Raw genomic sequence first — 13,477 nt, forward strand, 5'->3', positions numbered from 1 at the left:
TTGTCATTTTTCTAACAACAGATGCTTTGAAATCCACTCCACTGTTCAAGTCAATGGACCAAATAAATGACTCTATGGTTTTTGAGTTTGAGTTGTTGGATGGGACTCTCTCTCTAGTCCTTGCTCAATACATTTTTGCCTCATGATCATCTTTTCTTTTTTTCTCTTTAAAATAAGAATGAATTGCCAGTGTTGAATGCGGAGGACATTATGCTAAATGAAGAAAGTGAGATACCCACATGCCCCCCGACATACACACAATGATGTATGCTCCCAGTTATATGTAGACTTTTAAAAAGTTAAATAAACAGAAAGTGATAGAACTGTGACCACCAGTAAAAGACTAGATGAAGAAATAGGAGGATATTAGAGTTTATAAATTTTCAGTTAAATATGGCTAATAATTCTAAGGAATTATTATGTAGATTAAAAAGTATAATTAAAAACTATTATATGATAAAAAGCTGAAAAAAATTTAGATGCTTTTAATGCACACATAGTGTCTATGTAAAATACTAATATACAATTTCACTCTGTGTGTGTGTGTGTGTGTGTGTGTGTGTGTGTGTGTGATGGTTATTCTCAATAAAATGGTCTTAAAACTAATGACAAATTGTATACATTATGATTGTTTCCCTGAGTTATAGGTGTGCTGTGTGGGTTGATCATGAAGTAACAAAAGACTATCAGCAAGAAAAAAGTTGCCATTTTCAGGTGATAAGTCGGTTGTCTAAATATATATGTGAACTGTAAAACTCCAGACAAACTTACTTCTCTGTTTAAAAAAAAAAAAAAAGTAGTCCTGGCCTCTGCAATCACAGTACTTAGTACATCTCAGAGCTGAGGGAATGCCAAAAACATATGCATCTTCAAATTTAACTTAAAAAAAATCAAAGCGTTCATACTGTCTAATGAAGAATGAGGCTTATATTCAAAAGATAATGTAAATCTATAAAGCACAAACAACACCAAATTGAAAAAGTACATTTTGCTACCCAGCAACAGAAACTGGACTTTTCAAAAGTTTCTATCCAGCAAACAGAATAATAACAAAATAGCAACCAGAGTTCTTATACTACCATTTAAAATAAATTAAAAAATGTGAAACTTATTGAGTATGTTTCATAAGTTAATATCAAATGAGAGTTTTTAGGTGTTTGTATTCCACTTAGTTGAAAAAGTAGCTACCACAGTAACTCCTAGTAAGTTTAATGCTGTACTTGCTAAACAAACTCAGCCAAAATACCTAAAATAACAGGTATGGAAAAGATGACACATGGCTCTGATTTTGAATACATTTTCACAAATTTTGGAGCTTTTTAAGTCTTGAATATATTGGAGTTGTCAAAGTACATACATGTCTTTGTGAATATTCATTCTTTATCACATTAATCAGATGATGAGTGGTGAAATGAGCGAACTGGAAGATAGAACTCCATAATCACTTTGTGAACAAGTCATAATGGTCATATTACTATGTAATTGGTTTACTTTTAACATTAACAATAAATTAAATAAAGACAAAAATTGTTACACTTATTTACATGTGTGTGTGTGAACATGCACATGTATGTAGGCATGTCTATATATGTGCACTCACCCATGTAACAGCACATTATGGAGATCAGAACACACCTTGAATGAGTTGGTCTCTTCTTCCACCAACAGAGACTCAGTCTCTGCCTGTCAACAACTAACTTTGCCTGCTATGGCATCACACTGGCCCATGTGATTTATCTTATAACATGTATGTTATCAGAACACATAACAAAATGCTAATGTAAAAATTACAAAATGTTTATAAAATGAAAGGAATTTTTTTTTTATTATTGAGCTCTTGTATTCAATTCAACAAAAGTTGGAGGCTACTGATCCCCAAGGATTATGAAAGCAAAACTCTTTTCAGCTGCTTGGTCCTGTTTATGGGAAACTTTCCAAGACAGACACAACTCCTGTCAGTGTATATAAACCACACTGAGGTGAAATACTCTCTGCAACACTGGTCACAGCAGAAACTACATATAATAGTTTCAGATTCAAGGGAAATTAGAGAAAACATCATCCAAAAGGTAGGATCTATTTTACAAGGTGACTCCTATAGATTGAGTACTTCATAAAATGATTGTTGCATCATTTCTCATCTTAACTACTGATTTAAGATTTGTTTGATTGCTTGTTTTTTTTTCTTTTTTTATTATTAAGAAAAATTCTTAATTCATTTTACACACCAATCAAAGATTGCCCTCTTCCTTCCTCCCCCATTCCCAGCATCCCCCTCCCAAACCACTCTCACTCTGGGGCATGAGTGGGATTTGTGGAGCTTACTACCTATGATGGGACACCTCATGCAGCCTTGAGGCAGAGGGAAGGGCTTGAACCTGCCTCTACTGAATGTTTGCTTGTTTTAATAGCACATATGTATTTTTTTAACCTCCTTGATTTTGCAGGAACTCTTGCATTTGTAATTATTGAGTTTGACAAAAAATATTATACAAGTTTTCCCTTCCAACAAATCCTTAAGCCTTCTGAAAACTTAAAGCAGTTTTACTATCTAATGATATCTTATAATTTTACAAGTTCTGTGTCTCTCAATTTGGAGAAGTATGGTGTTCACAGGTCACTAAACTTACTCTAATATTGTCTGATTATCTTTGTATTATTAGATGCTGCATTTTCCCAAGATATCAACAATACAATAAGAAAGTAGTTAATAGAGATTGGAGAGAAATGAGAGCACATAGAATTAAAATAATCATAGTTCATTGATAATTCACAAAATTCATAAATGTTATATGAAAATGCCACTGATATTCAAGGTTAAGTGCACTGAATTTTGAACACAATGAAATTATGCTTTTATGTAAACACTGTATTTTTATTTCACAATAAAGAGAAAAGTGCCTTGTTTTACAAATGTCATTAATTATCCTAGAATACTCAAAATCAAGTTACCTATCAGTTACTTTATAGTTGGAAAGTGGTATTAGAGGCCTTAGAGACAAACAGATATGTTTGCCCTACAGCTCTGCTACTTTATTGAATTTATTGACACAGGAAAATCAATAAGCATTATTTTCAATAAAATATAATGTCTTTAAAGTACTTAAGACCAAAATTACACAATACTTGCTAATAACTTAATTTTCTAATCTTCCAATTTCAAACCTAGCAGTATAATAAAAAAGTACAGAAATTAAGATGAGGAATAAATAAAGGAAGGAAGGAAGAAAAGATTGAGAAGCAGGGAAATAATGTCATGTATAAATTATTCAAACTATTATATGAAAGCACACCTTCTATAGTAGAAAGCCAGTAAATATATGACAATATGTAACATCTTCAAGTTTGTCAATATATGAATGTTAGGAGATGCGATTCAATGGATTAGTCAAAAGTTAAAGGAAAAACATAATGCTAACAATGTGTCTTAAGCACATGTGCTCTCAATTTATTCAATGAATAGTTTCTCTCACACTTTGTAGTGGACTTGGTTCAACTCTGTTCATACACAGTCAACAACAGACTGTGTCTGGAAATTCTGTGTTTATGCCTGAAATATGATAATAGGTTGTCATTCCGGAATTATGATAGTCAAATAAAGAGGCTCTAACTATGTCTCAGATATTCATTGGAGAAAATTGTCTCTGATTCCATAAAGAAAAACGTAGATTTAAGGCCTAAAAATGTAAAGAGAATATTTATTAATAATATTTTTAGACAATATACTCATTTTGATACTATACACATTGTCTTTCAGATGTGTGAAACTGTTGACCCATCATTCTACATTAAGGAACTTTCCCACCTAAGACACAATATATAAACACATAGAATATGTGTTTTAAATTTGGGTTGGATAAGTTGCTGAGATTTCAATTTGCATTATTTATGCTTACTTGATAATTTAAAAAAGTTATCTTCTATTCCAAGAGTTCTTGATTCAGCTTTCTTTATGTAAGCCATTAGTGAAGTATACTAAATGGAAGATGCAAACCAGACTCTTGTGTCTGAGTTTATTTTTCAAGGACTCTGTGCCTCAAGGGAACTACAGATCTTCCTCCTGCTGCCATTTGCTACCCTCTACCTGATGACTGTGGTAGGCAACCTCTTTGTCGTGATATTAATCATCATTGATCATCATCTCCATTCTCCCATGTACTTTCTGTTAGCTAATCTCTCATTTGTTGACTTCTGCCTTTCCTCAGTAAATACACCCAAATTGATCACAGACCTCTTAAAAGAAAATAAAACAATTTCCTTTGGGGGCTGCATGAACCAAATCCTCGGTGTGCATTTCTTTGGAGGGGGTGAGATGGTACTTCTTGTAACAATGGCCTATGACCGATATGTGGCCATCTGCAGGCCACTCCACTACACCAGCATCATGGATGGACAGAAATGCATCTGGCTTGTTTTGATATCATGGATCATTGGATTTATACATGCCATTAGTCAACTGATTCTGATTTTGGAACTACCTTTCTGTGGACCTAGAGTAATAGACAGCTTTTTCTGTGATATTCCTTTGGTGATGAAATTAGCCTGCACGAATACTGATACTCTTGGAATCGTGATAAAAGCTGACAGTGGTGTTTTAGCAACAACTTGTTTCATTCTCTTGCTGATATCTTACACTTACATTCTGTTAACTGTTCAGCTCCACTCTAAAGATGGCTCATCAAAGGCACTCTCTACCTGTACATCCCACATCATAGTGGTTGTGCTGTTTTTTGGGCCCATCATTTTCATCTATCTGTGGCCAGTTAACATCACTTGGGTTGACAAGTTTCTTGCTGTGTTTTATACAGTCATCACACCTCTCCTGAATCCTGCCATCTATACATTGAGAAATAAAGATATTAAAAATGCCATAAAGAAGCTGATAAATCACATGTGAATTTGGGGATAATTTTTAAAGTTCTTATATAATAAGATATTTCAGATTCCACAACACCTTAACCACATTTCAACTAGAAATTCAATCTTACAATTTCATTTCTGCAAGCTATTTGTTAGTATTAATCTATGTTCATTAAAATAACTATTATTAAAATATGTTAAAAAGTCTCACACTTATGGTTTCATCACTTAGAGTAATACTTCAGCATAATCTTTTGTGCCTGAAGATTAGAAATTGATAAAAAATGATGCAAATATGATAATCATGAAAATTTACTCAATATTTCCAGTGTTTCCAACACTGTTGAATCACTAGATTATTACTAATCACTTGATTATTATTAAGAATATATTATTTGAATTACTTATAAATATTTCCTTTTAAAACATATTTGTATAGCATTATATGCCAATCTTAATTCTAATTTTATTACAGAAGATGATGAAGGAATTTGCAAAATCTACATCTTTGAAATCAAAATGATTAACAAGTAAAAATCATAATGCAGTTGTCTCATCATATAATCTCTGTCAGTTAAGCCTTCACTATTCATATAAATTAAGAATTTTTCTTTATTTTATTCTTTAACTGAAAGAATAAAGTGTTTATAGTATTTGAATATACTTCCATCAATTTATGTGCATTATCATTGTTTTACTTTATATGATGAAATAATATAACTACCAAAGCTAGTTAGGTAAATATTATATGCTCTTGAAATATCTTATAGATATAGATATAGATATATTCATATATGTATTATCTACCATTTGATAATGTATTTAATTTGTGGGACAAAACCATATGTATACACGTTTATAATTATTTGATATCTAGTTTATACTCAGAGATAAAAGTCATAATTTCTTTAATATCATGTCCTAATATTTATGAGTTAATGGTTACAATCAACTTGTATGTGTATTCAAATAAGTTAAATAGACTATTGCAAATTATCTAACAAAACATGCAAATGCCTCCATTGTGTTTTCCAGAAATCAGATGATTACAGGCAAGCATGCTTATGTCTGATCATGTACCTTGATGGCTACATACGGTGGAGGTTGCGGTATCTTATTCAAAAAATTTTCACTCAACTGTGTTGCTATATTTAACTCTCAATAATTTTAAATCATCATATTTCTTTTATTAAATATGTTATTTGACAATATCTGCTAAACCTGATGGCATTTGGTTACTACACCTGACCTTTTAGTTCCCTCCTACTCATATTGACTCCCCTCCCAACACACACAGGAGTCCCTCTCTATATTTATGTATTTTTGTTTTACTTATTGGTCCACTGGTTTAACCATAGCCATCTGTGTTCCCATTGGTTTGTAACTATGCCTATGGAATGGTGAGCTCATCAATGAGTCACAACCAGAAAAAATGTCTGGCCTTGCCCCAAAATCATCAGGAACTTGCAGTTCAGCAAGGAGGTTCAGGACTACATAGCCTACTCCTTGATCTACAATTGATTACTGACTATTATTTGTGTGGGACCCATAGTAGGCAGCCTTGAAATTATGACTATATTGGTGTCTTGCCAGCAAAAGAGCATTCCACAGCTCTTCTCACTTTTTCAGAGATCTTACATTCTCTCTGACCCCTTCTTCATAGATCAAATTACCATTATTTTGTAATTTGAAACATACACACCACTTGTTCTCCCCTGTCCACAGACACACTATAACAACAGAACATCTTGAGTACTTCTTGCTAAACTACATAGACTATAAAATAAGCTCTTATTACTCATATGATTTCCAGTAATACAATTTTAATTAAATTTTAGCAATTCAATGAAATTTCTTCTAAGTAGTGTGTCTTTCAACAAGAATTGCAATGGAGGGTGGTGGTATGCTTCCTTGGTAAGGAGCTTGAAGCCAAGACAGAGGATTTGAGTTGAATCCCCAAAATCTACACAGTAGAAAGAGAAACCAACTTCCACTAGTTGATTTTGTAGGTGGTTAAAATTAAGAGATTGGGGGGGGGTGGTTTCTCTGAAGAAACTTCAGACTTTAAAACTGTGTTGAGACTGTAAAAGACTATGGGTACTGAAGTCAGACTAAGTGTCTTTTGTATTATCTTATTGCCAGAGACTATAGCTATTGGAATATGGTGGTTTGAATGAAAATGTCTACCATAGTCTCATATATTTCAGTTTGGTATGTAGTTAGTGGAACTATTCAAAAAGGATTGGGAGATGTGACTTTGTTGGAGGAGGTGTGTCACTATGGGAAAGCTTTGAGCTTTCAAAAGTCCATATCATTCCCAATTAGCCCCCTTCTCTCACTCTCTTTCTCTCTCTCTCTCTCTCCCATACTTATGGATGAGATGTGAGCTCTCAGGCACTGCTTCAGTGCATTCCTGCCTGTCTGTCACAAATGCTTGCTGCCATATAGCAATGGACTCTAATCCTCTGGAACTATAAGCCCCTAAGATAACTGCTTTCTTTTACACATTGCTTTGGTTATTAGTGTTTTGTCATGCAGTAGAAGAGTAACTAAGAAAATTAGAGTAAAATTGGAAGAGGTGGTGTAGTATCTAAGCATAACAAATATCAGCTATACAGACATACTTTAAAAGTTCCCTATTTGATGAGCAAAACTGCTAGATATAAATCAGATGGAAGCAAAAATGGCCTTTTGTGGGTCATAAATTTTATCTTGTGTTATAAAATATATGTTTCCAAATGCAAGAATATAAGCAGGTGAAACTTAAAGAAAAACCATCAAATAAATCCAAAATGAATTTATCTGATTAATAAATTGTTTTGGAAGACTGTGAAAAACCACTGAAGTATACATCATAAATGAATAGTTTAGAGTACATCATAGTTGTTTTATATTTTAGCTAAATATGTATTAGTATTTCTTGTATTTTATTAAGTTTTTATTGATACAAATCAGATATTATCAATGAGTCTAGTAAGTCAGAAAATCAATGAGCATCAAATCTCAAAGTTAAGAAAACGTTATTGTAGTCACATAGTTATTGGTCATCAAATGGAACAGGCATTTTGTCTATTATTCAACTTTGAATCTGCTAAGCATTGACTGTTGAGAAAAACAGTATTCAGGGAAGACAGTTTCTATAAAAAACCTAAAAATGAAATAGATATTGAATGTATTCCCAGTCATATTAATTGGTTGAGTTGCTGCACATACACATGAGGACCATTTGAACCTGTGTTCCCTTCATCATGGTGAGTGATGAATTGGAGAAGGAGTAAAACTCCCTGTGCTTCTCATTGCTCAAAGACACTGAGAGTGGAATCTATGCCTGCCCAGGTTGGAAGAGCACAATTCTCTGGTCTTCTAGCATTAGGTCATACTACCCTCATCTTGTTCTGTATTTTGTTCTTCATAATCTACTTTTTCATCTTGATGTTTCTACCCCAGCTCACCTACATAAATGATTTTCAATTAAGTTCATGTGTAGCCTTTGGTTCCTTTCCTCAGGAAAGGAACTGAGTTGAGAGGAATTCAAATATTCTTCAAAGCAATAATATTTCAAAGTAATTGGTGTAGTTTTTTGATACTTCTAGCTCATTTCTTTCCAAAAAATAAGATCATAATTTTAAAGTAATGTTTGTATCATGGCCATCTCATTATAATTCAATTATTGCTTTAAAACTTAAAAGCCCTAGTACTCTTTCATATACAACAGCAAATTTGTATGATAGACAAAACTAATTTAGTATTAATGCAAGAATATTATATTGTGTTAGTTACTGAAAATTCCTCCTTTACATACTTCATATTTCTATGCATTGACTTGGCTACATATTATTTTTAATGAGAAAAATTATAAATATTTTGTTAAAATACATCAACTCATATTTGAAAGAATAAACTGGAATAGTATTTAATTCCTATTAGATTGGGCTGGCAAGATGGATCAGTGTATAAAGGGGCTTTTCATATTTTAAATGTCCTGGTGTGACTATAATTTGAAATGTGTTTTAAAGAGTTGTCCATTTGTATCCTTATTTATTTTTGGTAAAATCATCATTGTTTAAATATTACAAGTTTGTGGCACATTCTACAGTATTGCATATATTCTGGTTGCTTGCTCTAGAACTCACTGTTTATTTCTTCAAATTTTATGTTGTCCATACTGTATTATTCCATGACATTTCCACTACTTTTCAGGAGTTTTGCTGTTAGTCCATAGATTAGCCCTCTGGGAATTGATAGTTTCATAACTCTGAGATGTGTTCATTACTATGGTTTGATTTCTAAGTTTACTGGGGGCTTCATATATTAGAATATTTTTAAGGGAAAGTATTCAACATCTATGTTTATGTTATTTTCCTATCTAAGTGTTATAGACTTTTCTCATTTGCTCAAACTATTTTGTTACATATAATATCTCTCCTTTGTCTTAATTTGGGAGGCAGGTATGTAATTTGGTAATTAATAACTAAATTTTGGTACTTGTCTTCAAGCGGCATCCAATGATTCAGATGCATGTCTGCTTAAGAAAATACTGTTAATACATAGCTCAAAAAAAGGTAAGTTATACTACCCTCATCTTGTTATATATTTTGTTCTTCACAATCTATTTTTTCATCTTGATGTTTCTACCTCAGGTCACCTACATAAATGATTTTTAATTAAGTTCATTTGTAGCCTTTGTCTTTTTTGTCTTGTTGGGTTTGTTTTTGTTTGTTTTGTTTTTTATTATTTATTTATTTACTTATTTATTTAACATCCAGACCATATTTTTCACTCCCTCTCCTCCTCCCAAGCCCTATCCCCACTCTCTCTGACTCACCCTCATCCTCTGTTTTTATTCAGAAAAGGGAAGGCCTACCATGGATATTGACAAAATATGCTATATTAAGTTGTAGTAATACTAAGGACCCTGCCTAGTATAGGCTGGGTAAGGCAACCCAATGTGAGGAATAGGGTCACAAAAGCCAGCACAAAAGTCAAAGACAACCCCTGCTCCCACTGATAGGAGTTACACAAGAAGACCAAACTACACAACTGTCACATTTATGCAGAGGGCCTACGTCAGTTCAATACAGGCTCCCTTGTTGTTGATTCAGTCTCTGTGAGCTCCTATGAACCCAGGTTGATTCTGTGGATGGATTTTCTTAGGATGTTATTGACCCCTCATGCTCCTACAATCCATTTTTCCTTTCTTCAGCAGGATTTACCCAACTCAGCTTAATGTTAGACTGTGGATCTCTGCATCTGTTTTTACCAGTTCCTGGATGAAGCTTCTCTTATGACTATTGGGGTAGGTCCCAATCTATAAGTATAGCAGAATGTTGTTAACCATCATTACTGTAGCAGAAAGTTTCTCCAGATGAATCTCTCCCACCTACAGTTCCGAAGCCACTTATAAAATAATCACTCAGAGGCTTAATATCAACTATAAACTGTATGGCCTATGGCTCAAGCTTCTTGCTATCTAGTTCTTGCAACTTAACTCAACTCATTCTTATTAATCTACATTTTGCCACATGGCTTCAGGGCATTACCAGTTCTCTCATATGTTGCTTCTCCTGGTAGCAGCTCAGAGCATCTGCCTTGACTCCACCCTTCTTCATTTCCATCTTTCAGTTTGAATGTACTGTTTTTGGTGATATTTTATTTGTGCTCTAATAAATAAAACTTACCTAGAAAACAGGGAAAGTCCAGACATTATATTAAACAGAAGTCAGGCAATGGTAGCATACACCTTTAATTCTATCATTTGGCAGACAGGGATCTGTCTGGATCTCTGTGAGTTCAAGGCCACACTGGGAAACAGAGCCAGGCATGGTGACACATGCCTTTAATCTCAGCACCAACCATAGAGGCCTGGAGGTCTACACAGACAGACAGAAAGTGACAGAGCTGGGCAAGAAGAGGAAGTGAAGTAACTGAGCTGAGACAGTGAATGAGAGAACAGAACAGTAAGGCATACAGGCATCGGTATACAGGAGTAGGTCTCTTGGGAAGCTGTGGAGTTGGTGAGGTGAGGTTAGCTGTGGCTTTCTCTATTTCCCTGATCTTTCAGGTTTTCACCCCAGTATCTGGCTCCATGTTTTTTATTTAATAAGACCATTTAGAAGTTCATCTATACTGCTTACCCTTATTCTGCCTCACCATTGCCCAAGCAGCTTTATTTGTCAACCAATGAGAGCAGCACATATTCGCAGCATATAGAAAGACATCCCACAGCACATTACATTAACAATTTTTCTCCAATAGTGTTTGGTTATATCCCAAGTAACTGGGCCATGCAGCCTCTGGGTTCTGGGTACTCCAAATAGTGTTAGGGGTAGACTCACTCTTGTGGCGTGGGTCTCAGGCGAAACCAGTCATTGGTTAGCCACTCCTACAAACTATGTGTCACTCTTACCACAGTATATCCCATAGGCCAGACAGAGTGTAGGTCAAAGGCTATGTGACTCTGTTGGTGTCCCAGTCCCCCCACTTGTAGTCTTGCCTGGTCATAGGAGGTGGCCAGATCAGGCTGCTTACCTACTTTTGCTAGAATTTTTGGCTGAAACTGTCCATAGGACAAAACAGTAGCCTACAGAATGGGAAAATATCTTTACAATCCCCATATCTGACAGAGGGATGATTGCCAAAATATATAAAGAACTCAAGAAACTAGACATCAAAAGAAACAAATAATCCAAGTAAAAACTGGAGTACAGATCAAAACAGAATTCTCAACAGAAGAATCTCAAATGGCCAAAAAAAAAAAAAAAAAAAAACCACTTAAAGAAATATACAATATCCTTAGCCATCAGAGAAATGCAAATCAAAACTACTTTGAGATTTCATTTTAACCCTGTCTGAATGGCTTAGATGAATAATGCAAATGACAGCTCGTGCTGCCCTGCAGAGTAATTGGAACACTCTTACATTGCTGGGGGGACTGCAAACTTGTACAGACACTATGGAAATCAATATGGTGTTCCTCATAAAATTGGGAATCAATCTACCTCAAGACCCAACTATACCACTCAGATATACCAAAGGATGCCCAATCATATAACAAGTATACTTGCTCAGTTTTGTTCATAGAAGCTTTATTTGTAATAATCAGAACCTGGAAACAACCTAGATATCCCCCAATTGAAGAATGGATAAAAAATTGTGGTACATTTACACAATGGAGGATTATACAGCTGTTAAAAAATATTGACATCACAAAATTCTAAGGCAAGTGGATGGAACTAGAAAAAGATCATCTTGAGTGAGGTAACCCAGGACCTAGAAAGACAAACATGGTATATACTCACTTATAAGTGGATATAGCTGTAAAGTAAAGGATAACCATGCTACAATTTATAGACCTAGAAAGTTTAAATAACAAGGGGTGCTCAAGAGAGACACTCAGATATCGTTGGGAAGGCAAAATAGAAGAAATTTCATGAGTGGACTGGGGGTGGGGGAAGTTGGGAGTAAGAGGGATTGAGTAGGGTGGGGTGGGGGAGTGTACTGTAAGAAACAACTGGAAAAGTGGGTCATTTCAGGGTCAAGTAGAAACCTGGTGCAAGAAAGTCTCTCAGGAATCTCCAAAGATGATCCAGCTAATTTACAGTGCATGAGCTGACTGTTTGGAACGTGGGGCTTATACAGGGACACTTAGCTTAGCCTGGAAGGAGGGGACTGGACCTGTTAATTCACTTGTAATCAGAAAGTGACAATTTGAAAATTCCATTCCAGTCCTCTTGAATAAATAGTTTCTTAATGTTCCCTGTTTTGTTAATATTATTTATATAGAAATCAATTAGAAAATTTAGTAATTCATATGCTATAGTCATTTCTTTTTACCATTATGGAAATAAGCCTTAAAATAACATGTTGTTTCAGCAAAGTTTTTTACAATATGCTGAAGAACTTCAAAAAGTTTATAGACACAACCAAGGAATAGGTAGGAAAAATCAAATGGACAATCTTGACTTTAGATAAACATATCCATAAGATCATATAAAATAAATTATACATGAGAAAACAGTATCATTCACACATGTCAGTTAGGGAAATATGGAAAAGAGAATCAAAAATTGACTATGGAAATCGATAGGAATGAGTTAGTTTAAGAATTATTTGAAAGCAAACATATGAAATTCATAGCTACTTATTTAGAAAAACGATATCTGACCATGATAAAAATTAAGATTGAACACTACAAATTAAAAAATCTCAAAGTAGTTTTTATTTATATTTCCCTGATAAGTAATGATATTATACCATTCTTAAGAGCCCAGGCAGTTGTGTTTCATTTAGGGGGAACTCTCTCTTTAGATCTGTGTCCTCCTCCCATTTAATTGTGTTTGATTTCTAGATGCCCAGTTTTATTCAATTCTCTAGATATTTTGCAAATTAATCATCTATATGATGTGTAATTGATAAAGATATTTCCCATTCTGTACCTTGCTGCTTTATTCAAATGGTGGTGTCCTTAGCTATACAGAGATTTTCACTTTCACAAAGTCTCATCTACTAATTGTTATTCTTAGAGCCCAAGTTATTAGTGTTCTATTAAAAAAAAAGTCTTTTCCTGTTCCAATGAGTTCAAGGCTATTTCTCACTTACTCTTTGGTCAGCTTCAGTG

General features: G+C 34.2%; 1 protein-coding gene across 1 annotated transcript; it reads left to right on the plus strand.

Annotated features, from left to right (window-relative positions):
* The first annotated feature begins 3,979 nt into the window (after positions 1 to 3,979).
* LOC114687874 (olfactory receptor 4K3-like) lies at positions 3,980 to 4,897 on the plus strand. The gene has a single exon (XM_028862513.1). The coding sequence runs from the start codon at positions 3,980 to 3,982 to the stop codon at positions 4,895 to 4,897; it is 918 nt and encodes a 305-aa protein (XP_028718346.1).
* The last annotated feature ends 8,580 nt before the right edge of the window (positions 4,898 to 13,477 follow it).

This window comes from Peromyscus leucopus, chromosome 4 (genome assembly GCF_004664715.2).
Source record: "Peromyscus leucopus breed LL Stock chromosome 4, UCI_PerLeu_2.1, whole genome shotgun sequence".
Classification (NCBI taxonomy): Eukaryota; Metazoa; Chordata; class Mammalia; order Rodentia; family Cricetidae; genus Peromyscus; species Peromyscus leucopus.

Excerpts from the sequence above, each read along its gene's own strand:
- LOC114687874 (XM_028862513.1), top strand. The coding sequence starts at position 3,980 with ATGGAAGATGCAAACCAGACTCTTGTGTCTGAGTTTATTTTTCAAGGA.